At 42.4% G+C, this 26,250-nt stretch overlaps 1 protein-coding gene across 1 annotated transcript in view; it reads right to left on the minus strand.

Moving 5' to 3' along the window:
* Positions 1–21,960, minus strand: part of NUDT6 (nudix hydrolase 6) — a gene marked incomplete at its 3' end in the record, with an annotated part of 46,907 nt that extends 24,947 nt beyond the window's left edge. The window contains exons 1-2 of the mRNA XM_082261551.1: positions 21,720–21,960; positions 17,327–17,530 (exon numbers count right to left, since the gene is read on the minus strand). Of these exons, the coding sequence (XP_082117677.1) occupies positions 17,327–17,530; positions 21,720–21,954 (439 nt within the window). The 5' untranslated portion in view covers positions 21,955–21,960. The remainder of the gene's footprint in view (positions 1–17,326; positions 17,531–21,719) is intronic.
* Positions 21,961–26,250: the final 4,290 nt, after the last annotated feature.

Genomic DNA, 26,250 nt, shown 5'->3' on the forward strand with positions numbered 1-26,250 from the left:
ATGTCCTGTAGGCAATTCAGTTTTACTATGTAGCTATGCTACATGCTATGTTTTATACAGTTAGGCTGCAAACCTATAAAAATTAAGAAGCAAGGGAAAATAGTTGCATGCCCTTGGTAACCAGCCAGAGTTCTGCTTCCTTTTTTTACATGCCTTTGTATAAATGACAGCTAGAACCTGTTCGCTTTGGCAAGCTGAACTTTGATTATATCCTCGAGTTCAACTTGACATTTATGCATGGCTCAGTACTTGAAAAGCAATTTTCTTTGTCTTTGTGTTCGTTTTCTGCAGCTTGCTGACTTGTTAGCTTGTTAGCTTAATCCCTACTGCTGGTATCCTTTCACCTCATGGTGCTGAATCAAGCTGTCAAAATGACAGTCATTATGTTCCCTGGTCCCAGGAATGTTTATTTACAGTTGATCACTTGCTTAAATAGCAGTGCAGTTACAACTGCAGTGTGCAATTGGTAAATTTTATAGCCCTGAGTTTGTTTACATCAAGTTGGAGGCATTAAAAGGGTTAAAAAGGAATTAAAGCGCCATTTTTTTTTTTTTTTTACCTGCAAAAGTAAAGCAATAATGTGCTAGTATGCATCACAAACTAGCATGTTATGAGACTTGCCTGCAAACAAGGCCCTTGTTATCTCTGCTGGAGGCCGTATCCATCTTCACCCATCTCCTTCGCTGACTCCTGCTGTGTGACTGGCTGAAGCTGCGCGAGAAACCCTTGTTTGGCATGTGTGGGAGCCGCCGGTCACGGCACAGGCTCTGAAGAAATGGCAGGGGTGTCCGTTCCTTCAGAGCGCATGTGCCGATGATGTCATCAGCTGCATATGCAGAAATTACCTCCTAAATAGTTCATGTTTAGGAGATATTTACAGTACCTATAGGTAAGCCTTATTATAGGCTTAACTATAAGTACAAACAATAGATGGAAGTTTAATTCCACTTTAAAGCATCTCTTGGTTGGTTAAAATGATTTACCAAAAACAGGACCTGCAAAAAGAAAAGGCCTTTCACACAGGAGGACCGTTCAGATCCGCCTGTCCGTTTTTTTTGGCGGATCTGAACGGTCCCCCCATGCATTCCTATGGGGCATCGGATGGCAGCGGAGACATGTCCGCTGACATTCAACCCGATCCGTCAAATCTGGACAGATGGAAACCCTATTTTCCATCCGTCCAGTGGATCGGATCGCATGAGAACGGACCGACGGTCCGTTCCCATCCGATTTCCCCCATAGAGATGCATGGGGAACTGACAGATGTGTCTCCGCACACAGCGCGGAGACACAGCTGTCCTCCTGCTGAGAAAATCCCCCGCTGAGAAAAACGGAATCAGTCCGACGGACGGATAGTGTGAAAGGGGCCTAACACTTGTGTGCCCCGCTGTCTGTTTATTGATCTGTTGAACAGCTACAGCCACCTGAAGAATATTCACATTCATCACATCCAGAAGTGTTGGATGACTGTGTCTGTGACTGTGTCTCCCAATGTGCACCATGATTCCTTTTACTGATCCCTACATTGCTACAGTGTTATGTACTGACATAGGGGTTTGCAAAAGAAACCACATCACGTGGCAATAGACAGGTCATCCAACATGTCCTGAAGTGTGATCAATGTAAAGAGACCTTTGTTCTGAAAAAGAACGAAGCTCAGAGGATCAGAATAGTATAAAGCCTCTTTCCCAGGTCCTACTTTATTACAGCTTTTTAACCAACCAATTAGGTCTCTTTATACATTATTAGAGGAAAGGTTTAAGGAAATCTGGATTGATAAAATACGTAGGCTGCCATCGCTTACTGCTTTAAAATGCTACTTGTATGCATAGCTTCTATTCTTCCCATTATGGCCCCATGCACAAGGGCGTCATAATTTACTGATGTTTACTCTGGAACATGTTGACAGAGAGTCTGTGAGTAAAAAATTGTGTAAAACCATGAGTATTATTGAGTATTGGCGTGTAAAGTTGCGTAAACGTATAGACAAGTAAAATTCTTCTTTATGAATATACTCATTTATACGTGCGTAAATATGCTTATAGACGAGTAAACACACGTATGTGAGTAAATTACTGCGCTCAAATGTAAAATTTTCTATATTTGTTTTATGGATTTGTACTCATTGCTGCATTACTCATCTTTACTCAGCTGTGTGAATTGTTCCATAGACAACAATGCATCCCTTTTCAAATTGGTAAAAAACTTTTATTTTTGTCCACTCCCGTGTGCAAGAGGCCTAAAGGTATTTACTCTGAGACTCCTTGTTCTGGGTTAGTGACTCAACGTATTGAAGCCAGAGGATCAGTATTTCAGCTGGGTAACATCTTTAGAAGGTCAGCATTGGTCTCTCGTGACAGGGTTACTTCAGCAGTTGAGGAGCAATAAGGGCTTATACGTGCAGTTACATATTAGGTTGGATTCACACCTATGTGGACATATTCAGCTACAGAATATTGTTCAAGAAGAACCACAATGTGTACCATAAATGTGTGTTGTTTTGCCATACACTGTTAATGGTACCCCAATACACATATACTGTACAGTGTAACCTCAACGCCCAGCACCACAGATGTGAATGCACTGTACTTTGCCTTGCCCAAAAGAAGTGCAGGTACGAGGCTCATTAAAGGTCCATTTAATGTAAATGAGCTTCTTTATTGCAGCATGCACCAACTCGATTAAAAGGGTGTAAACAGAGGTTTTGAAACACTGAAAATGGACAGCGCACAGGAGTAACAATGAGGTGTCAAAGGGGAATCAACAGGCAGCGATCCATATTAAATGTCAATTTATTGAACAAATAAAACCAGGGATTGCAAACATTACCACATGAAAAGTCAGTGACTTGACAAAGCGCATGCTCATGAAATGTGTAGTCATGGCAACAGGCTTGCTTGCATTCCAGGCTGGTTCCTGCGATGTCACTTCCAGACTCCGCGCTACCCTCGGCGCTCCAGTACCACGGCTTACACATGCGCTGGCAGTGATCGGCCAGGATCCTCTTTCTACTCCACAGTGGCTCCCATTCCCTGGACACCCTCACATCTCCAAGGAGGTACAGCGTTGGACTACCCCATATTGACTATTGGCAACTGTCATTCCACAATGTCCTCACCACCATCCAATCCCATGTGGTAACGTGTTTGCAATCCCTGGTTTTATTAATTCAATAAATTGACATTCAGTATGGATCGCTACCTGTTGATTCCCCTTTGACACCTCATTGTTACTCCTGTGCGCTGTCCATTTTCAGTGTTTCGTTCCATTGCATTTACATCCTATGCTTGGGACTGGCAGCACAATGATTGTTTGGTTTGGATACTCCAGTGTCTTATTGGTCAATACATTTTTAGAGGGTCTTGATTATCAGCGCTTGGAATTTTTGTATATAACCAGAGGGTTTGAGAAGACAGAGGATTAAAAGAGAAGTATGGGATTCAGAAAAAAAAAAACATTAATACTCACGCTAGGTGGACGCAGCATCGATCCGATGCTTCATCTGTACCCCACCAGCCCTACACTGAGAACTGAGCAATCAAAGACCGCTGATTGCTCTGTTCTCAGCATTCTGTGAGCAGAGGGCCAGTGACATTCATTCCCCTATTCTATGCTCTGCCCCTCCAGTGCTCACTGGAGAGATAGGCTGTGGAGGGGGTGGGAGCGGCTGGCTCAGTCTCCCAGCAGATTGCTGAGAGGCTGAGCCAGCTGTTGGTCTAGGCTTCTGGGTGGATCCTGATCATATGGTCAGGATCTTTCCAGAGCCTGGACCGGCTCTGTGATGTCAGCTTCAGCCCCTCGTCGACTGAAAACAGATCACAGGAGTGCAGTACGAACTGCCCTGCGTAGGAGAAGTGTAGCCAAAATAACTTTGGCTATACTTCTCCTTTAAAGAATGCAATACTTTATCCAATTTTCTTTCCTTCAACCATGGCTGTACACTCACTACTTTACATTGTATCAAAATGTCATTTCTTCAATGTTGTCACATGAAAAGATATAATAAAATATTTAGAAAAATGTGGGGGTGTACTCATTTTTGTGAGATACTGTACATGTAGATTTGTCTGATCTGAAGAGAATCAGAGTTTAGGAAAACAGACACTTGTGTTTCAGAAAATCAATGGTTATTTGCAGATGGAACATTTCTGCATGCATAGCTCTGGCTTTGAAACTGGCTTGCTCATTACTGGCAGTTAGGGCTGGCTTTTTCTTTCTATTTGTTTTGGGCAACAATGCGCTGTTCTCGCTCTGTCCACTGCATACTTATAAACACACACACACACACTAGAGCATGATAGGACTGGGTGCACAGCCCAGAATTAAAGCTGAACTTTAGGTATGGTCATTTTTACATAGTTACATTGGTCCATCTTAGACCAAGGTAAGTATTTATGTGCCATACCTGTGAGATCCCTGTGGAAGCTGGAAATCACTGTAGTAGGCACAGTGATTGCTACAAGTTCCAGATCCTGTGCCAAGAAGCTGCCCTGCTACTTAGTGAACACTTTACATTTTCTCAATGAATGCAAAGTGTCTCTGATTGGATGAAGTGGAGTTAGCAACATCACCTCTTTAACAACCTCCTGTATTCACTAAGCAGCAGTGCAGCTGCACAGAACAGGACCTGAAAGCTAGTGGAGATATCTGGAGCAGCAGTGCCTACCGCAGTAATTTCCAGCTTTCATTGGGATCCCACAGGATTGACACATACAGTACATACTTACATAGGCCCAAGTTGGTTCAATTGTTACAAATGTAAAAACTGCCATACCTAAGCTTCAGCTTTAGAGTGGAGCTTTACTTAAAGAAACAAATTGCTAAGAAGGTTTTTTACTGCAGAAGGGGCTCTGTATGTCCCCCCAATGTAAAAAACGTATTTAACCACTTTACCACCGGAGGATTTTGCTGTCTTCCGTCCAGGCCACTTTTTGCGATTCGGCGCTGTGCAACTTTAACTGACAATTGCGCGGTCGTGCGACGCCGTACCCAAACGAAATTTACGTCCTTTTTTTCCCACAAACAGAGCTTTCTTTTGGTGGTATTTGATCACCTGTGCGATTTTTACTTTTTGCGCTATAAACAAAAAAAGAGCGTTTATTTTGAAAAAATAACAATATTTTTAACATTTTTCTATATGAAATTCCCCCCCAAAAAATTTAAAAATCAAATTTTTTTTACATTTTTGGCCAATTTGTTTTCTGCTACCTATGTTTGGTAAAAAAAAATCGCAATAAGCGTATTTTGATTGGTTTACGCAAAAGTTATTGCGTTTACTAACTAAGGGAAAGATTTCTGTCATTTTTGGTGTTTTTTTTTAACGCGTAATGGCGGTGATCTGCGATTTTTTTGCGGGACTGCGACATTGCGGCGGACAGATCGGACCCTTGACTGACATTTTTGACACTTTTGGGGGTACCACTGACATTACTGCAGTAATCAGTGCTATACATATGCACTGTTACTGTAAAAATGACACTGGCAGTGAAGGGGTTAATTTTATTGGAGAGGGAGGGGTTAATGTATGCCTGGTGCTTACTGACGTGTGGGGGGGGAGGTGTCTGTGTGAGACAGGGACAGATCGGATGTCCAGCTATGCTGAACAGTCCGATCTGTCACTCCCTGTCACTATGGAGATCCGCCCGCTCTGTTTACACAGGCGGGCAGATCTCCTCACTCGATTCCCCGATGATCGGGGCAGAGCAGCGGCGATCGCCGCTGCTCCTCCCCTGGCCCGACTCCCGCTGTGAATGAAAACAGCGGGAGCACGCCTCTGGCGGCGCGCGAGTGCCGCCTACAGGGGGAGGAGTCCAGCGATGTAGGTCTACGTCTCTGGGCGGGATCGTGCCACTTTGCCGCAGTACGCTCCATGTGAGCGGTGGGCAAGTGGTTAAACTGCACACTGAGCAGCTCATGCAGATAGTACCAGTAAGGAAGCTTGGGAACATTGCCTCATAGAAGCAGAGGTAAGTACTGTATACATTAGTTGTGCTCTATGTGATAGCAAGCAACCCTTCTAAAAAGCCTGATAAATTAGTATGCAAAGGATTATATGCTGGACATCTCGGATAAAAAGCACATTTGAAGACATGTATGCAGTGGTTCTTGCAAAGTATACCATCTGATGCTTGTAAATGCTTTAACCCCTTTGCGCCTAAGGGTAAAACAAATGTTAATGCCTAAGCACAATTTTGCAACTTTGACTTGTGTTAGTAAAACAGTACAGATCATCACAAATACTTTGTGCATCCAGGTAGATTATACAGCGTTTTTTCAGGACAATTTGGGCTCCCTTGGTAAATCGTAATGGATATGTCCTGATTTTTTTTTTGTTTTATTATCAAACGAAAACTGGCCCAAAATAGTAAAAAAAAGCTGTAGTTGTATATTTCTTGTTTTTACCATAACCTGACAGTTACAAAAATACCACATATGTGTATGTTATTTGTTGTTTTTTTGTCCTACCTGAAACAAACTGACATTTACACTTAGCCCCCGTTCACACTGGGGCGACCTGTGAGGCGACCTGGTCGCCTCACAGGTCGCCGCAGGTCGCCTCCCATAGGGAAGCTGCGGACCCGTTCTGATAGGAGCGACACAAGTCGCTCCGACTCAGAAAAAGGGTCCGGAGCTTCTTTGGGGCGACCAGGAGGTGACCGCCATAGACTTCAATGTTACGAAGTCCGTGACGGCCGCTCCGAGGTAGCGGCGCGCTGCTCGCACCGCGACCTCGGAGGTCGCGGTGCGAAGTAGCGTCGCCCCAGTGTGAATGGGGGCTTAGGCACCTTTCACACAGTAAGTCCGTCAAACGGACTCCGCTTTTCTTACTGTGTGCGGAGACACAGCTGTCACAGCCCCATAGATCTCTATGGGGGAATCGGATGGACCGTCGGTCCGTTCTCATCCGATCCCATCCGATCCGCTGGACGGATGGAAAATAGGGTTTCCATCCGTCCAGATTTGACGGATCGGGTGTCAGCGGACATGTCCCCGCTGCAATCCGATGTCCCATAGAGAAGCTTGCAGGGACCGTTCAGATCCGCCAAAAAAACGGACAGGCAGATCTGAACGGTCCGCCTGTGTGAGAGGGGCCTAAGGGTTTTTTTTTTTTTTTTTTTTACTAAGGCTAGAGAGGGCAAAATTAGTCACAATTCTGCAGAGAAACCAATCAGCTTCCATGTTTTATTGCTAAAGCTTAATTAAACATGCTGATGTTAGAAGATGATTGGTTTCTCTGCAGAATTGTGACTAATTGTACCCTCTCTAGCTTTAGTAAATAAACCCCTAACTGACACTGATAGTAATTTAAAACATTTTTCTAAAATCCTGCTTGACCTTTAGGGTCCTTTCACACACAGAGTGCATCAGGCGGACTCCATTTTTCTCAGCGCGGGGGGGAGGATGACAGCTGAGTCTCCGCGCTGTGTGCGGAGACGCAGCTGTCAGGTCCCCATGCATCTCTACGGGGGAATCGGATGGGAACGGACCGTCTGTCCGTTCTCATCCAATCCCATCCGATCCGCTGGACGGATGGAAAATAGGGTTTCCATCTGTCCGGATTTGATGGATCGGATGTCAGCGGACATGTCTCCACTGTCATCCAAAGCCCCATAGAGATGCATAGGGTGATCGTTCAGATCCACCAAAAAAACTGACAGGCGGATCTGAACGGTCCGCCTGGATGAAAGGGGCCTTAACACTTGGCCCAAACACGAACCCTGGCACTGACCTAGATCAATGTATTTTTTCTTTATTTTTTCTTATTATTTACTCTCTCTCTTTTTTCTCTCTGCAAGGAGAGAAAAGATACAATATATCTTTCCTCTCCATTCACAGAGAGATTAACAGGGGTGGCAATGGCCGATCACTGTGGTAGTCACAGCAATCAGGTGACTCAAAATCCAGTCCAGTGAGGCAGCATTTATGTGTTATCACAGCATGAAGGGGTTAAAGCCTATCTTCAGGCAAAAATTTAAATTACACAGTATATAGCCATTGTTGTACTTTATTTACATTGGTGCCTGGAACCAAACCATAACCAGTGATGGCGAACCTTGGCACCCCAGATGTTTTGGAACTACATTTCCCATAATTCTCAACTACACTGCAGAGTACATGAGCATCATGGGAAATGTAGTTCCAAAACATCTGGGGTGCTAAGGTTCGCCATCACTGCCATAAACCAATACATACAGCCATATACTTTTTTATAAACCAATTTACTAAGCAGAATAATTTCTTGCTCCAGGGACCACACACTTTTTGGATATCATTAGCTGCACATTGACCAGTCCCCTCAGCGCCCCAGTGTAGTTCTCTGTGCTCTTTTGTTGATGTAAACACTTCAGTCTTATTAGTCTGGTGGGAGGGATTATTGTATTACCAATGTCCTCAACCAGTCTGATGTTTTTCTGCTCATGACTCCTCCTACTACTGCACCCACAATTACGCCCAAGAACAGGAATCAGAGGCAAGGAATCATGGGACATATCATCCAATATACATAGGTGGAACTTGCATGACTGACCTTCCTCCAGGAATACGATTATAGCTCAGAAAAGAGAGGTGTTTGATGACATTCTTCTCTTCTCTGAAGCAGGTAATTACAAACATTTTATTGGAATGAATTTTTGGATGGGCAGTTTTTTTTAGTTGCACTTGCAATAAACAATTGAATACAGTCCGTACTGCTTTTTTTATTTGCACTAACATTTACATTTTCAGCACAAATTTTTTAGGAGTTCCCTTTTTCTCGGTCCAATCAATACTCCTTGGATGGAGAAGACGAGAACTCCCAGAAAGCTTGTCCTAAAAATGTAAATGTTAGTGCAAAAAAAAAAAAAGAAATATTATGGACAGTACTCAGTTGGTTTTGTTGCACAAATACGGCTACAATCACCTCAAGCTGGATAGGCACAGGTACTACATGGGATGTCGGGATGACAGTAGTCATCCCATGAGGCAAAAATAGACAAGTCTGCTTATAAGACAGATGCCTGAGCAGGAGCAATATTAGCAAAGATATAATGGTCACACATATTGGTGAATGGGGTCATCATAAAACCAATTTCTAGCCTGCTTGCAGGATACCCACATGGATAAGAACAGTAGCTGATAGTGGTGTCATCTGTTTTTGATGGTTAGCACTTCCACTTAGCAGCACTGGGGTTGTGGTTTTGAATCCTAACCATGACACTACCTACCTGGTGTTTGCATGTTCTCCCTGTGCTTGCATGGGTTCCTCCCACACTCCAAAGACATGCTGGTAGGTTAATTGGCTCCTGTCTAAATTGGCCCTACTATGTGTATGTATGTATGTATGTGAGTTAGGGACCTTAGATTGTAAGCTCCTTGAGGGCAGGAACTGATGTGAATGTACCATATCTATGTAAAGTGCTGTGTAAATTGTTGGTGCTATATTGCAGTGGTCCTCAACTCCAGTCCTCAGGTGACCCCGTCATGAGGGGGAGGAGCCTGACGGCGTGCACGTAGGCTGAAGGGGGAGATGGCTGTCTCTAACATGGAGGAACAGATGACCCCGACCGCTCCTGACCCACCTCCGACCCGACTATAGAGTCCGAAGCCGCCGGGGACGAGCGCGGGCGCTGCGAGCGGTGAACCTCGCTGACCCCCCCCACCCCCCCCACGCTCCGCTCAGCCTCAATACCAGGAGGAGTCCCTCCGCTGTGTGACACGTGGAGGTCCGTGCCGGTGAATCCTGTCTCCTGCGCGGCGATGCAGTCATGCATCCGCAACGATAGATGGTAGAAGCCTCTATAACAATTGTAATCGCTGAGTCCTGCGAGCGCTGGGAAGTACACAGTGCAGCTGAAAGGGAGAGAAAGACTCCTTACCACCCCGTCCCGTCCCATCCCGTCCAGCACTGCCATCTTGGAGACGCTGCTGCCTTGCTGCCTTGCTGCCTGAGAGCTGAGAAACGGAGGAGGACAGGAGAGTAAAAGCCCAAGATGAACAGAGAGTATTTTAAAGGAGGACAGCCTACTTAAAACCGTGAGTTACAGAGGAGTAACCCCTCTTTTCATATCATCTCTACTGTCATCCGATTGTTTATTAGAAGGACTTTCCAAGACTTCCTAGAGATAATATACAATAAGTCAGCATGCTAATAAATATAAAGCCAGCACACCTGAGAATGACCTAGCTACCCCTGGTGTTAAAACCAATATATGCATATTAAGCGTCCTTTTCGGAGTAGCAGGTGTGACAGTCTCACCACTTTTCAAATCAGCTCACGTTTACACCACATGGCACTCCGGCAGCTGGACTATTATATACTGGTATATACCTATGCATAGCTAAAATTAGAAGGGGAAGGAATGAAGGACCTATACAGAGAACCATAAGAAGAACACAGGTGTGAATAAGGCTCTTGGATCTGTATAAAATAATTAACATTTTTTACTTCTGTGAAATAAAATCCGGCACCGCCCAAGCATTTTTTATGCCATACAGCTTGAGTCCGGCCCAGCCAGTAATAGCTGGAACAATAAGGAGCGAGCCCTTAACAAAGTGGGAGACCAAATCAATCTATTTTTGGTCTTGTTTATTTTCTTTTTTTTTCGTTTTTTTTTTTTTTTTTTTTTTTTTTTTTTTATCTTTCTCTTTTCACTAATATTTAAAGAGGGGATCCACCCCAGCCTGTACAAGGACTTGAGTAGGGAACTGGAAGGCTGGAAGTACCCCATACCTCTATTTCTCACTGTCGACTGTCAATATGAAGTCAATATAGAGACTATCTGGCCTTATTGTGTATCCCCTCTGGCAATAATGCAAACATATTCCATACTGTTTATCCATACTGAATAACGAATTTTGAGTACCAACATATTGATTTGTGAGATTTTATAAAGGAATCTCAGAACCACCTTTTACATAATGAGGGGTAAATCTACAAGAGGAGGAGCTATTGCAAAATCACCAAGGGTGACCTCAAGTCCTAACACAATCAGGAAATTTATGACACAAGAAAACTCCTTAGAAAAAACATCTCAGGAAAAACAACAAGGAACAGGAAAGAAGAGAGTGGAGAAAAGTCAAAAAGCTGAAGTAACTAAATCATCTATCAGTTCAGCAAACTCTGAGATAAGCTTAAGGACTGAAAATGATGAAGAGGAAGAAGAAGAACAGGGAGAAATAAAAGAACATCCCCCTACAAAAGGTGATATGCGAGAAATGTTCGCAGAATTAGAAAAATCACTAAAAATCGAATTGGTTAAAATCCAGACCGACCTAGGACACGTCCAGACGGATTTGGGACATGCCCTGGGCCGGGTAGAAGAACTAGAGAAAAAGCAAGAAGACCAAACAAAAACAATACAGGGAATGAGAAGGGAAATAAACGAGACCAGGAAAAAAGTCAGAGACCTAGCTTACAAATTAGAGGATCAAGAGAACAGAGCAAGACGAAAAAATTTGAGGATTCGAGGATTAAGGGATACATCACAGGAAGAAAACTTGGGAGATAAACTTCAAAAAATCTTAAACCCAGTACTAGGTAGAGGGGAAGAAGATCAATTACTGATTGAAAGAGTCCACCGCATAAGAAAACCGATAGGAATCCCAGCAGAATCACCTAGAGATGTGATAATCAGGTTTCAAAACTACACAGATAAAGCACAAATATGGGAAAACTTAAAGAAGAACAAATCATTAATAAATACAGGAAATACAGAAAATGACAAGATACAGATATTTACAGATTTAGCACCGGAAACATTGAGGAGGAGAAGAATTTTAAAGCCATTGACAGAAGAAATGCAAAAACAAGGAATTAGATACAATTGGGGGTTTCCAGCTAGTCTAATAGGAAAAAGAGATGGACGATCAGCAAAACTCACTTTCCCAGAGGAAACTCAAGAATTCTGTAAAAAACTAGATATACAAGAGCCAAACATGCCCGGATGGTACGAAAATGACAATAGAGAAGAATCACGAAGAAACTTTCAGACGGAAGAACAGCAATGGACATTAGCTAGAAAGAACAAAAGATAAAAAATGCGGAAATATTGTTTAAATAATGAAAGATTGGAAGGGAACTTTGCAGAGCGGGACATATACGGGGGGAAAGGGGAAGAGAAGGGGAAGAGAAGAGAAGAAGGGAGGGAGAAGAGAAAAGGGAAAGAAAAGAGAAAAATTTTTTTTTTTTTTTTTTTTTTTTTCCCCCCTTTCTGCCGTGCTCTGTGAGGTTCTCTCTTATATAAGTATTGATAGGAACTGTATGGGGGGACTGGGGGAGGGGGGGGTGGTTGGGGGGGGGGGGAGGGGGGAAGGAGGGGAAGGGAGATAAGCCATATAAAGGAAATAGGACAGCCCCCCCAAAGGCCGGAATGTCCTTCCAATTGAGGAAGGAGATAGAACGTGCTAATCCATTAGAGCACCACCCCAAAAGAAAATGGGTATTAGGGAGAATGACCCAAAGAAACAACTAAATACCCTAAGATCTAAAGTTGATCAAAAGAATATCAATATGAGACGGAGAGAGATGGAGGTGGGGGGGGAGGGGGGGGAGGTGGGGAGGGGGAGGGATGGGAGGAGGGGTAGAGATAGGGAAACTCCCCACTGCCCAAAAGGAAAAGAAATTTTTTGTCAGTCCAACAACATGGGTAGAATGCTGATAGCGGATTTTAAATCGGACCAGCGCTGCCGAGTTCAAGGAAGTGCTAGCCCGAGTAGAAAAGATAGAAATGAAAGATGAACAACTAAAAATAATAACATATAACGTAAGAGGATTAAATTCCCATATAAAAAGGTATAAAATATTGGAAGAGTTGAGGAGAGAAGCAGCAAATATAGCTTTTCTGCAGGAAACGCATATTTCTCTCCACTCGAATATAAAACTTTTTTCCAAACACTTTCCTAAATGGTATTATGGGGACTCACCAATAGAGCGTGCAAGAGGGGTAGCAATAGGAATAGCAAGAAATATAGAATTCTCCCTAGAAGAAATGAAAACAGATCCGAATGGCCGATATATTTTTCTTAAGGGTCAAATAAGGGGGATGGAGTTGACATTAGCCAATATCTATAATCCAAACAAAAAACCAAGTGAATATCTGGGGAGAATCCTATATGACTTAGAGAGCTTTAAAAAAGGCTATTTGATAATGGCAGGGGATATAAATTTTTGTATTGACCCAAGTGTCGATAGTACATCGGGTGTAAGGATGCTGGGTGAACAAAAACTAAGGAAAATAAGGAAAAAACTACATCAGAACCAATTAGTAGATGCATGGAGGATTCAACACCCAAAAAAAAGAGATTACACTTATTACTCCTCAATACACTCGATGTACTCAAGATTGGACTATTTTTTTATTGACCATCGCCTACTAGAATTTATAGAAAGCACAGAAATAGGCACAATCACATTGTCAGACCACGCACCCCTATCTTTAACAATTAAAACACCGATACACCACAAAAGTATGGGAACATGGAGGTTAAATGAAGAACTAATTCTAGAGGAAGAAATAGGAAATAGAATAGAAAAAGAACTAGAGTTTTATTTTCAAAAGAACGACACACCAGAAATAGCATCCGCTACACTATGGGAAGCACACAAAGCTTATATCCGAGGAATATTAATATCCAGTGCGTCAAGAAAAAAGAAAGAGAGGACAAACCAAATTAATACACTTATAAGAGAAATATACGACCTAGAACAAAAACATAAAAAAGAATCTAAAAAAGAAATAGAGAAAAACCTTATAATAAAAAGAGACGAATTAAAAGATCTATTGGAAGAGGAATCTAGAAATCATTTCAATAAGATAGCCAGACACAGATACAAATTTGGAAATAAACCAGGAAGGTCCCTAGCGAGATTACTGATGAGGAAAAAATCAAAAAATTACATAGAAAAAATTAAAAATAGTAAAAACGAAATAATCAACTCAACCACAGGAATAGCTAAAGCCTTTCATGCCTTTTATAGCACTCTATACAATGTCCGAAAGGAAGAAACCCCGAAAATAAGACAGGAAAAAATAATAAAGATCCAAAAATATATTAAGGAAGCAGATCTGCCTAAAATTCCAGAAGACAAATTGGAACTTCTCGAAGCTCCAATTACTGAAAATGAAATAAGAGAAGCATTAAAAACTACTCAAAATGGAAGGAGTCCAGGTCCGGACGGATATACAATAAAGTACTATAAAAGATTCAAAGAAATATTAATTCCAAAAATGCAAAAATATCTGAACAATATAGGGAAGGAAGACCTAAGAGAAGAATCTCTAATGGCATACATTACGGTAATACCGAAAGAAGGGAAAGATCAAACCCTCTGTTCTAGTTATAGGCCAATTGCGTTGTTAAACGCAGACACAAAATTATTTGCGAAAATCTTGGCAACAAGACTAAAAGAGCTACTAAAAATGTGGATCCATCCGGACCAAACTGGATTCGTCCCAGGCAGAGAAGGGAAGGATAATGTGATCCGTACCCTGCTTCTACTACAAAAAACAAAAAAATATGAGGTCCCCTCCATCCTATTTTCAATTGATGCTGAAAAGGCTTTTGATAGGGTGGATTGGGACTTCATGAAAGAAACCATAAAAAACTTAGGGATGGGGTCAAGAATGAGGCAATGGATAGAGGCACTATATAATAACCCTACGGCAAAAATTAAAATAAACGGAAGTTTATCAGAGAAATTTGGAATGAGCAATGGGACGAGACAAGGGTGTCCTTTATCACCCCTACTGTTCGTACTAACCCTGGAACCATTACTGGCAAAAATTAGACAAAATAAAGATATAAAAGGAGTAACGGTAAACCAAGACGAGCACAAAATCGCAGCATATGCGGACGATTTATTATTCATCGTTACAAATCCAAGGATTACTCTTCCAAACATTCAAAAGGAGTTAAAAGATTATGGAAAGTTGTCAAACTTCAAAATAAATCCAATAAAATCAGAGATTTTGAATATAAGGTTAAATACCCAGGAAGAAGAAATAATAAAAACATACTTCCCATATACGTGGACAAAAGAAAAATTAAAATATTTAGGGATATATTTAACACCGCAAACTGGAAAATTATATCAAGCTAACTATATACCGTTATTGAACGAAATAAAAACAGACATAAGAAAGAAATCAAATGGTTTAATCTCATGGATCGGAAGGAATAACGTCGTGAAGATGTTTATCTTGCCAAAAATCTTATACACCTTTTCCTTATTGCCAATAAACATCCCCGCAACTTTCTTTAGGGTAATAAGAACTTTATTGACAAAATATATATGGCAAGGGAAAAAACCCAGAATACAGTACAAGATCCTTACAAGAAGTAAAACACAAGGAGGATTAGCAACTCCAGATATAGAAAGGTATTATAAGGCAGTAATTATTACACGAATGGTGGACTGGACAAAAATAGAAAAGAGGGAAAAAAGATGGGTAGAGATAGAATGTGCACAAAATAATAATCATTTACACAAAACAATATGGATACCACCAAAATATAGGGAAATACAGGGAGCACATGAAATGACAAAGGTAGTTTATAAAATATGGGATGGGATTAACAAACAATTGAAATGGGAATACAATTCACCAATGATAGCATTAAATGGCACTAAATACTTCCCACCAGGGAAAGAAGAAAAGGGTGGAAATTGGATAGGGAACACTCAATTAAAAGATATTTTACACAAAGGTCACATAAAAACACTTCAGAAATTAAAACAAGAAAATAAAAATATAAAAATAGATGACTGGAGATATCTCCAGCTGAGACATTTTGTCAGCTCATTACCACAGCCGATTAGGTCGGGAAAAAATCTTAACAACATCGAGAAACTGAGTTATTCCTCCACGCAAAGGCATGGAGTCTCTCAGATCTACAAAATGCTGACGGAATGGCACAGCTTGGAAAAACCTCCATATATAGTAAAATGGGAAAAAGAAATTGGGACACACTTGCAAGGACAGGAACTTGGGACTGTACTAAGGGCAGTCGGATCCACAGCCACAGACGTAAGCACAACAGAACTAAATTATAAATGTCTGCTTAGGTGGTACATCACCCCAGAAGTAATAAATAAATACCAACCAAACAAGATAGACAAATGTTGGCGGGAGTGTGGCAACATAGGTACAATGTACCATCTATTTTGGGATTGCCCCAAGATAAAAGATTTCTGGCTAGAAGTTAGACAACTGATTGAAGAAATCACTGGAATAAAAATACCAAACGATCCATGGGTTTGCCTCTTTCACAAAACAATAATACCTTTAAAAAAATATAATATGACGCTTGTACCAACTTTGCTGAATATAGCAAAGGGAACCATACCAAAAAAGTGGAGAGAAAAGGAGAGCCCGAAAATAAAGGAATGGTGTAAAAAGATAAATAACAACTTTAATATGGAATATATATGTAATACACAAGAGGAAATTCCAGTAAACATGAAAAGAAAATGGGGAAAATGGAAAGAATTTAAAAAATCAACTAAATATATTGAAATAAATAGCTAAGCTTATCTACCATGGGGAGGCAATGTAAAATGGAAGTGGTGGCAAGAAGGGGAGGAATATTGGGAAGGGGGGGAGGGAGGAAAAAGGGGAAATATATATGATATTTTAGTATTTGTTTCATTGTATTTCTTTCCTGCATAACCTTAACATGTAAAATGTGAATTCTACTCTGAGAAATACTGTTGTAAACTTAAAATTTATATGCAAATAAAAATAAAGTTAAAAAAAAAAAAAACTCCAGTCCTCAGGGCCCACGAACATGCCAGATTTTAGGTATTACCTTGGGGAGATGCAGACTAGAGTACTGCAATCACTGAGCAGCAAATGATATCACCTGGGATGTATTTCAGTTATCTTGCAAACCTGGCCTGTTAGTGGGCCCTGTAGGCAAGGGTTGAGGACCACTGCTATATTGAATACCTGTAATAAATAAACAGTCTCAAGGCTCATTCACAGCAGCTGCCCAGTGCAACCCCAATACACAGACAAGAAAATTTGCCTTGAGCTCTATGAATTTAGTTCACACCACAGCATTCTGAAAAAAGTAGGACATGCTCTACTTTTTTTTAACTGCAGTGAGTTGCAACACTCGACACTGCAATGTATTAAGATGAATAAAATGTCATCTTGTTGTGATATTATAATAAAGTTGCAATGCGTTGCAAAAAAAAAGTAAACAGTGCAATGCGTCATTACAGCACATCAGCACCGCTTCCTTCACAGCACAACACTACTGCTGGTGTGAACAAGCCCTCATGTGCTCGATACCTGGCATTTTCTGACGTGGAAATCTTTTAATAACGTATAAAATATTGACTAACCTGCAACACCCACTTGGTGTGTGGCATACCCAGGGAGCCGGTTTGGACCTTCTTTTAACCAAAGAGTCAATGTGGATGTGTCCTTTTCTGCATGATGGAACTGAAATCCTTCCAAGGCAGCGTAGGTTATTAGTCCACTTAAAGTGATTGGAATGTGCAGCCATACTGCAATCCTGCCTTCCTCCTTCCATCTCTGAACAGCATCTACAAGGAATACAAGACACTGGGAATTAAATGACTGCTATGTTTTCCAAGTTACTGGTAGATTTTTGAATATGGTCATCTCTATCCTTTAGGAGTCACTCTACACAATGCTAGCCTATATATATATATATATATTTTTTTTTAAACAGACTTTTAGGCACTTGCTAAAATTAGATAAGGAGTGTTAACCAGCTTGTGATCACAATTCAACATGATAAATGCAAATGTAAAATGTCCACCATGTGGGTGCCTCACTAGTACCCTTTTCCGGTGCAGAGACCACTAATCAAGTGCTGCAGATGTGACCCTTACCTCCAGGATCCCACTGCTGTACAGCCAATAGGAAGTGTTAACGTTATGCAGGCAGTGATGCGGAAACCCATAAAACAAATAAAAATAAAAAAAAGGATCCTGCCACATATATATATATATATATATATATATGGGACAAGAGCATCACACGATTGCAGGGTTTAAGGGCTTGTTCACACTTACTTTGATCCCTGCAGAGCGACCCGTGTTTGAACTGCTCTTCAGAGAGCATTTGACAGGTGGTAAGGGGGCATTGAAGCACCTGCTCACTGCCAATTTTAACTCCTTCAACCCCGCATTAGAATGCCGCAAGCCTGTTGCAGGGCACTTGCAAGGCTGCGCCACTCACTTGAATTAGACACAAAAGCAACAGGGGGTTGAATTCCCACCATAGCTGTAAAGCATCACGGCTACTTATGTATGTGTACAACCCCGGCCACTGTCTCTGCAGCCAAAGGGAGCAAACAAGTATTTAGGTAAGTAAAAAGGGCATTTTGTTTTTAGGAATGTGCAACTGTGTGTGTTCCTAGTTTTCAGATCTCAGTCACAGAGTTAACATTAGCCTAACTGGCGCTGCTAAACATGGTATGGACGTTGAAGCTTCAAGAAACTCTGGCAACAAAAGGGTTAGTAACTGCATCACACGGTACTAAAGAAACTGCAGCACCATTTTGTTTAACAGCTGGCCTAGCGCCAACCATAACTTTTTGTTTGACAGATAAACAAAGAGATAAAACCCTTCAGTTTTTATTTGCAGTCTGTGAGATCTCTCCAGTGGGGACACTGACTGTTTCCATAAAATAGAGAAGAGTTAGAACCTTTGTGGGATTATTATTCCTTCCTGTCCTGGTGACCACTGCTCAACTTATTTCCTGTCCTGGCCTCCACTCCTTTCCTTATATTCTATCTTCATGACCTCCGCTCCTCTTATTTCTTGTCCTGATGACCACCGCTCCCCTATTTCCTGTTCTAAAGACCACAGCCCCCCTTATTTGCTGTCCTGATGACCACCACTCACCTTATGTCCTGTCCTAGTGACAACCGCTCCCCTTATTTCCTGTCCTAGTGACCACCGCTCCCCTTGTTTCCTGTCCTAGTGATTATCGCTCCCCTTATTTCCTGTCCTAGTGACCACCGCTCCCCTTGTTTCCTGTCCTAGTGATTACCGCTCCCCTTATTTCCTGTCCTAGTGACCACTACTCCCATTTCTTGTCCTAGTGACCACCGCTCCCCTTATTCCCTGTCCTAGTGACCACCACTCCCCTTATTTTTTGTCCAAGTGACCACAGCTCCTCATTTCCTGTCCTACTTACCACGGCTCCCCTTATTTCCTGTCCTAGTGACTACCACTCCCCTTATTTACTGTCCTAGTGACCCCTATTCCCCTTTTTTTCCTGGTGACCACCTCTCCCCTGTTTACTGTCCTGGTGACCATCTCTCCCCTATTTTCTGTCCCGGTGACCATTGCTTCCCTTATTTCCTGTCCTCGTTACAACCGCTCCCCTTATTTCCTGTCTTGGTGACCACCACTCCCTTTATTTCCTGCCCTAGTGACCACCGCTCTCCTTATTTCCTGTCCTAATGACCACCGCTTCCCTATTTCCTATCCTGGTGACCACCGCTCCCCATATTTCCTGTCCTGGTGATACCCGCTCCCCTTATTTTCTGTCCTAGTGAACACTGTTCCCCTTATTTTCTGTCTTAATGACCACCGCTTCCCCTATTTCCTATCCTGGTGACCACCGCTCCCTTTATTTCCTGTCCTGGTGACCACCGCTTCCCTATTTCCTGTCCTGGTGACAACCTTATTTCCTGTCCTGGTGACCACCGCTCCCCTTATTTCCTGTCCTAGTGAACACTGTTCCCCTTAATTTCTGTCTTAGTGACCACCGCTTCCCCTATTTCCTGTCCTGGTGACCACCGCTCCCCTTATTTTCTGTCCTAGTGACCACAGCTTCCTCTATTTCCTATCCTGGTGACCACCGCTCCCCTTATTTCCTGTCCTGGTGACCACCCCTCCCCTTATTTCCTGCCCTGGTGACCACAGATCCCCTTATTTCATGTCCTAGTGACCACCACTCCCCTTATTTCCTGTCCTAGTGACCTCTGCTCCCCTTATTTCCTGTCTTAGTGACCTCTGCTCCCCTTATTTCCTGTTCTAGTGACCACCGCTCCCCTTATTTCCTGTCCTAGTGACTACCACTTCCCTAATTTCCTGTCCTAATGACCTCTGCTCCCCTAATTTCCTGTCCTAGTGACCTCTGCTCCCCTTATTTCCTGTCCTAATGACCTCTGCTCCCCTTATTTCCTGTCCTAGTGACCTCTGCTCCCCTTATTTCCTGTCCTAGTGACTACCACTTCCCTAATTTCCTGTCCTAATGACCTCTGCTCCCCTAATTTCCTGTCCTAATGACCTCTGCTCCCCTAATTTCCTGTCCCAATGACCACTGCTCCCCTAATTTCCTGTCCCAGTGACCTCTGCTCCCCTAATTTCCTGTCCTAGTGACCTCTGCTCCCCTAATTTCCTGTCCTAGTGACCTCTGCTCCCCTAATTTCCTGTCCTAGTGACCTCTGCTCCCCTAATTTCCTGTCCTGATGACCTCTGCTCCCCTAATTTCCTGTCCTAATGACCACTGCTCCCCTAATTTCCTGTCCTAGTGACCTCTGCTCCCCTAATTTCCTTGTCCTAATGACCACTGCTCCCCTAATTTCCTGTCCTAGTGACCTCTGCTCCCCCTATTTCCTGTCCTAGTAACCAGCACTCCTTTTTCCCTGCTCTTCTGTCAGAGGGAGAAGAAGTGACTTGACAAAACAATCCTATCCAATATATATAAATAATAGATGATTTTGGCAGGAGTTAGGTTTTCCTATTACAGAAACCTGCATGTCTAAAATAAAAATTCCAAGGGCTGATTTCTATTTTTGCAGCGTCTTAACATGTTATATGTTGTGGCACCCCACTGAAATTAAGGCGCTGCCAAGGCACAAAAAATGTCAGACGAGCAACAACTTCTGTATTGCAATGCATGGAAGCGCTGCCTCATGCAGTGAGGTATCATTTAATATGAACAGCAATGTAATATCACATGTAAGGTGTGTGTGTTCGTGTAAATGGGCCCTTAATGCTTTTTTTTTTTTTTTACTTATCACATAATTTCCTCAACCCAGGACCCTGCCATTCATATCTGGTCTCCCGCAGTACACAGAAATTCAATCATTTTAGTTAATATAAACTGCTAAATACTTTTTTTTTAAAGGCAGTATGTAACAGCCTTGTGACTTCTATCAGTATCTGGTTAAAGCTCATAGGAGGAGTTTTCATTCAACTCTGACTGTCCTATGAGGCTGTATGACTTTTCTGATTGGCTCTGTGCTGATCACATGCACCCTCCCAAAGAAAAAAAAAAACTCTAGCAATACACACCAAACTGAGCATGTGCAGAGCGCCCCCAAGGCTCTGATCTATCAGCAGATGGATTGGGGACAGTAAAAGAAGGGGAGGATCAGAGAAGACAAACAGCCTTTTTACACAATGCACAGGATTAACCCCTTACGCTCCACAGTGAGTATACCAAGCATGATTTACTGCATATACACACTGATTTTACAGTTGTGGGTTTAGGATCTGACATACGCTTGCAGGAATAGTGCCAATGAACTACTTGGGAATGCAAACATGTGAGAAGCCTCAGATAGAAACAGTCACTATCAGGCTACACACTAGTCCTGATACAACGCAGCTACTACTACATTGCCTTGTCCTCCATCAGGCTCAGATGGGTGCCCCAGGCTGTCCATAATCCTGATAGGAAATAAAGCAGAACACATAGCACTGGATGATTTTATTGGCTTTCATTGCACAGAGCCCCTCCCCCACGACACTTGCCCCGCAGCCAACTCCTGAACAAAGTCTCGTCTCGGTGCTGTGTGGGGAGAAGCCGGACACTGACACCCCCGAATCTGTCCACCGTTCCCCGGGGCCAGGGCTCAGTGCTGACAGCACGAGCGGACACCTTGCTGGCATACCGACACACGGTACCGAGAGTCCACAGCGCTCCGCACCGCAGCATGCCGCCGCCTTCCTTATACAACCATAGTGACCTCACAGTCATGTGACCTCCTACTAAACACAGGAAGTACAATTGTACAACCACAGTGATCACAGTCATGTGACCGGAACTCAACTTAGTGTTGACTCCCACTGCAATAGCAACCGGAAGTAATTAGGAGGCAGGACATGTTTTCGGCAGAACACCGCTGTTCTATCAAAATACCGCTACCTAGCAGATTCTGCATTCGGAAGTGACATTCAGATGGGGAAAACTTACTGCGCATGCGCCAAGCGTTCCAACATGGTCGCTATTCATTCCTATTGCTTTCCTTAAAGCGGTAGTATACCGCTTTTTTTGACTTTTAACTACAGGTAAGCCTATAATAAGGCTTACCTGTAGGTATAATTAATATCTCCTAAACCTGTATAGTTTAGGAGATATTTGCACTGCATGCAGCCGCTGACGCGAGCGGAGCATGCGCTCTGAAGGTTCGGCGGACCTTCAGAGTTCCTTGCCGGGAAGTGCCGGTGTTCCGTGAAAAAACCCTACCCGTGAGAAATGCCTACCCTCGTCATTTCCAGTGCACGGCAGTGTGTGTAACGCGGCGGTTACATTAAAACAGCTCGGCTGAAATATGAGTCATCTCCACTCCTGTCCCTGTCACTTCCCTGATCTGGACTAGTAAATATAAAATCGGCGGCGGCTGTATGAAAAGATAAATCATGTAGCCGAGAGCCGCTTTTATATTTACTAGGCAAGATCAGGGAAGTGACAGGGACAGGAGTGGAGATGACTCATATTTCAGCCGAGCTGTTTTAATGTAACCGCTGCGTTACACAGCCTCCGTGCATGCGCACTAGTCAGCTCCTCAGCTGTTCCATTACGTATCCGGGGCTGTGAGCCGGGTGACACAATATTACTGTGATAAGATAAGTCCCAATGCACTGCAAATCAAGTGACACAATAAATGAATGAAATCTTCATCTGTGAGTGTGATTAAAGTGCTGCATGCTTCACTCATTGACATGAAGATTTCATTCATTTATTGTGTCACGTGATTTGCACTGTGTATTGGGACTTATCACAGTAATATTGGGTCACTTTATATGCACTGTGCATTGGGACTTTTTAGTATCACGGACTGTTTTGATTTAACACTTTTTATTCATTATTATTTTATTATTTGAGATTATATGGTCACATTATCCAGTATTATTTTTCACTAAGAGATTATTTGTTATTTAGCGATTTTTTATTCACTTAGCGCAGCAATATTATTTATACATTATCTTTGGTGTTTTGTGTTTGGCACTGATTGCTTGCAGCTTTGTGCACGTCATTTGTATTGTTTAGTCAGGGTTTGCGCTGATTATTTTCAATTTCTATTTCATTTGGTTGCTGTGAAATAGTCTATTTCAGTATCTAAGGTGAGTTTACTGCTAAAATAAATGTAAAATTCAGGACTTGCGTGGGTGTAAGAAGATGTCTGCCACTGCTTTGTGTTCTGTCACATTCGGAAACCTATTGGAACGCATAGCGGCCATGTTGGAATGCATGGCGCATGCGCAGTAAGTTGTTCTCGTCCGAATGTGACTTTCAGGTTGCACAATTTGATAGGTACCATTTGAACACCACTACCCATCAGAAAATGCAACAGAAGTGACGATGCCAACAAAATTGCTTACTGCGCATGCTCTATGCGTTCCAACATGGCCGCTATGCGTTCCAATAGGTTTCCTAATGTGACAGAACACGAAGGCAGCAGCAGACATCATCTTACACCCAGCCAAGTCTTCAATTCCACACAAATTTTTGCTGTAAACTCACCTTATATACTAAAATAGACTATTTCACTATATAATCAGTTTGGTGCTGAGCAGTGTGGGGTGTACCAAGATGGCCGTCACCACCTTGTGCTTGCAGGCTTGTCGCTGTGTTTACTATAATAATAAAAACTGAATCTTGTATTTCAGGATATAAGGTGAGTTTACTGCTAAAATAAGTGTGAAATTGAAGACTTGGCTGGGAGTAAGAAGATGTCCGCCAATTCCTTTGTGTTCTGTCACATTAGGAAACCCATTGGAACGCATAGCAGCCATGTTGGAACGCATGGGGCATGTGCAGTAAGCATTTTTCACTGAGAATGTCACTTCCTCTACATTTTCTGATGAGTAGCAGTTTTCTGACAGGACACCGGCACAGCTCCCTCTGTTGGAACCCAGTCCTTCTGTCCCTCTTTCTTCCTCATGAATGACATTTTTGGAGCTTCTTTACATACCTTCTAACATTCTGAGATGGGAAAGAGGGACACTTGGTAGAAAAAATTATTAGATAAAAGGAGATAATCTCTTTAGTGCACCTGTTATATGGAAAATTAAATTGGTTCTATAGTTCCGTGTTTTATACCTTAAAGTGTTACTAAACCCACAACAGTAAACTCAGTCTGTATATGCAGTAAAGCATGCTTGTTATACCCACTGTGGAACATATGGGGTTAATCCTCTGCGTTGTGTAAAAAGGCTGTTTGATCCTGTCTTCACTGATCATCCCCTTTATTTACTGTCCCCAATCCATCTGTTAGAACAGAGCCTCGGGGGCACTTTGCACATGCTCAGTTTTGTGTGTATTTCTGGGGAGTTTTTTTTTTTTTCTTGGAAGGGTGCATGTGATCAGCACAGAGCCAATCAGCACTGTCCAGATAGAGGGTCAGGGGTCCTGCAGCCTCATAGGACAGTCAAACTAGAGTGAAAACTCCTCCTACAAACGTTAAAGGATACATTTACTTTTTGCAATAAAATAAATGCAGGTGAAAAAATGTGTTCGTGCATTTTTGTTTTTTTTGGAGCTTCTAAAACTTTGCACCAGTGATTAGAAGATTGCTGGTGCCATGCATGTCTCCAGCAGAGCTAGTGAATCTGCTTGCCTATACATCCCGTACGGTTAAGCAGATACAATCTGACAGGAAGCGTAAACAAACTACCATAGCGGTGTGGTAGTTAATTGAAAACTACAAACTAACAGTCGCAAAGGCGGCCGTCATTGTAGTTTTCTATGCCCAAAGTGCTGTCAATCAGTGACACAGCCCAGCGGGCAGAGCCCTGCTCAGACACCTTTTTTTTTTACAATTTGACAGCTAGTGTGGAGAGAGAAGAACCCCTCTAGCTGTCACAGCAGGGATTAGGGAGGTGTGGGGTCGATCTGTTAACAACATGTTACACCCTGAATATGGGTGTAACATTGCACAAGGGTGAACTAATCCTTTAACTAGACACTGATAGAAGTCCCAAGACTGCTATTTACTGCTAATATATTAGCAGGTATTTAGCAGTTTATATTTACTAAAGTAATTGCATTTCCATGTTCTGTGTACTGTGGGAGACCAAATATAGTGAATGCAAGGTCCTGATTTTAGTAACATTTTAATGCATTCCCTGCATTAGCCACATATACTGTGGCAAGTCGGCTCTGTCCTGCGAAACGCCATAACCGTACTTCGCTTTGCAGGACCGCGAGTGGGGGCTCGTGCCGCCAGGCACCTGCGATTGCTCCTTGTGGAGACTGAACAGCGGTCTGCCATTCTAAATACGGCAGACTGCTGTTCTGTCAGCAATGAACACAGGGCTCCTGTGTTCCTCCTATTTAGGAACACAAGTTCCCGTGTTCATTCAATAAGTCCATCCCCCACACAGTTAGAAAACACCCCCTAGGGACACATTTAACCCTTTGATCACCCCTGGTGTTAACCCCTTTCCTTCCAGTGTGATTAGTACAGTAACAGTGCATATTGTTAGCACTGATTACTGTAGTAATGTCGCTGGTCCCCCTAAAAGTGTCAAAAATGTCAGTTCGGGGTCCGATCTGTTCGCTGCAATGTCGCAGTTCCGCTAAAAATCGCTGATCGCCACTATTACTAGTAAAAAAATAAAAATAAAATGAATAAAAATGACATAAATCTTTTCCCTAGTTTGTAGACGTGATAACATTTGCGCAAAACAATCAATATAAACTTATTGTGATTTTTTTTTTACCAAAAATATGTTGCAGAATACAAATTTGCCTAAAAGGATGAAAAATTTTGATTTTACATAATTTTTTGTTAGGAATGTTATATAGCAGAAAGTGAAAAATAAATATTTTTCTTTTCAGAATTGTCGTTATTTGGGTACAGCGTCGCATGACCGCGCAATTGTCAGTTAAAATAACGCAGTGCCGAAATGCAAAAAATGGCCTGGTCATTAAGGGGGGAAAACTTCTGGTCCAGAATTGGTTAAGGTAAAAAAAACACCCCACTAACTATTCCCACCCTCCCCCCAAACACCCGAGTCCTCTATGGATCCAGCACTGTGCCTGGCTGAA

Source organism: Pelophylax lessonae, assembly GCF_965119305.1.
Source record: "Pelophylax lessonae genome assembly, chromosome: 1".
NCBI classification, from domain to species: domain Eukaryota; kingdom Metazoa; phylum Chordata; class Amphibia; order Anura; family Ranidae; genus Pelophylax; species Pelophylax lessonae.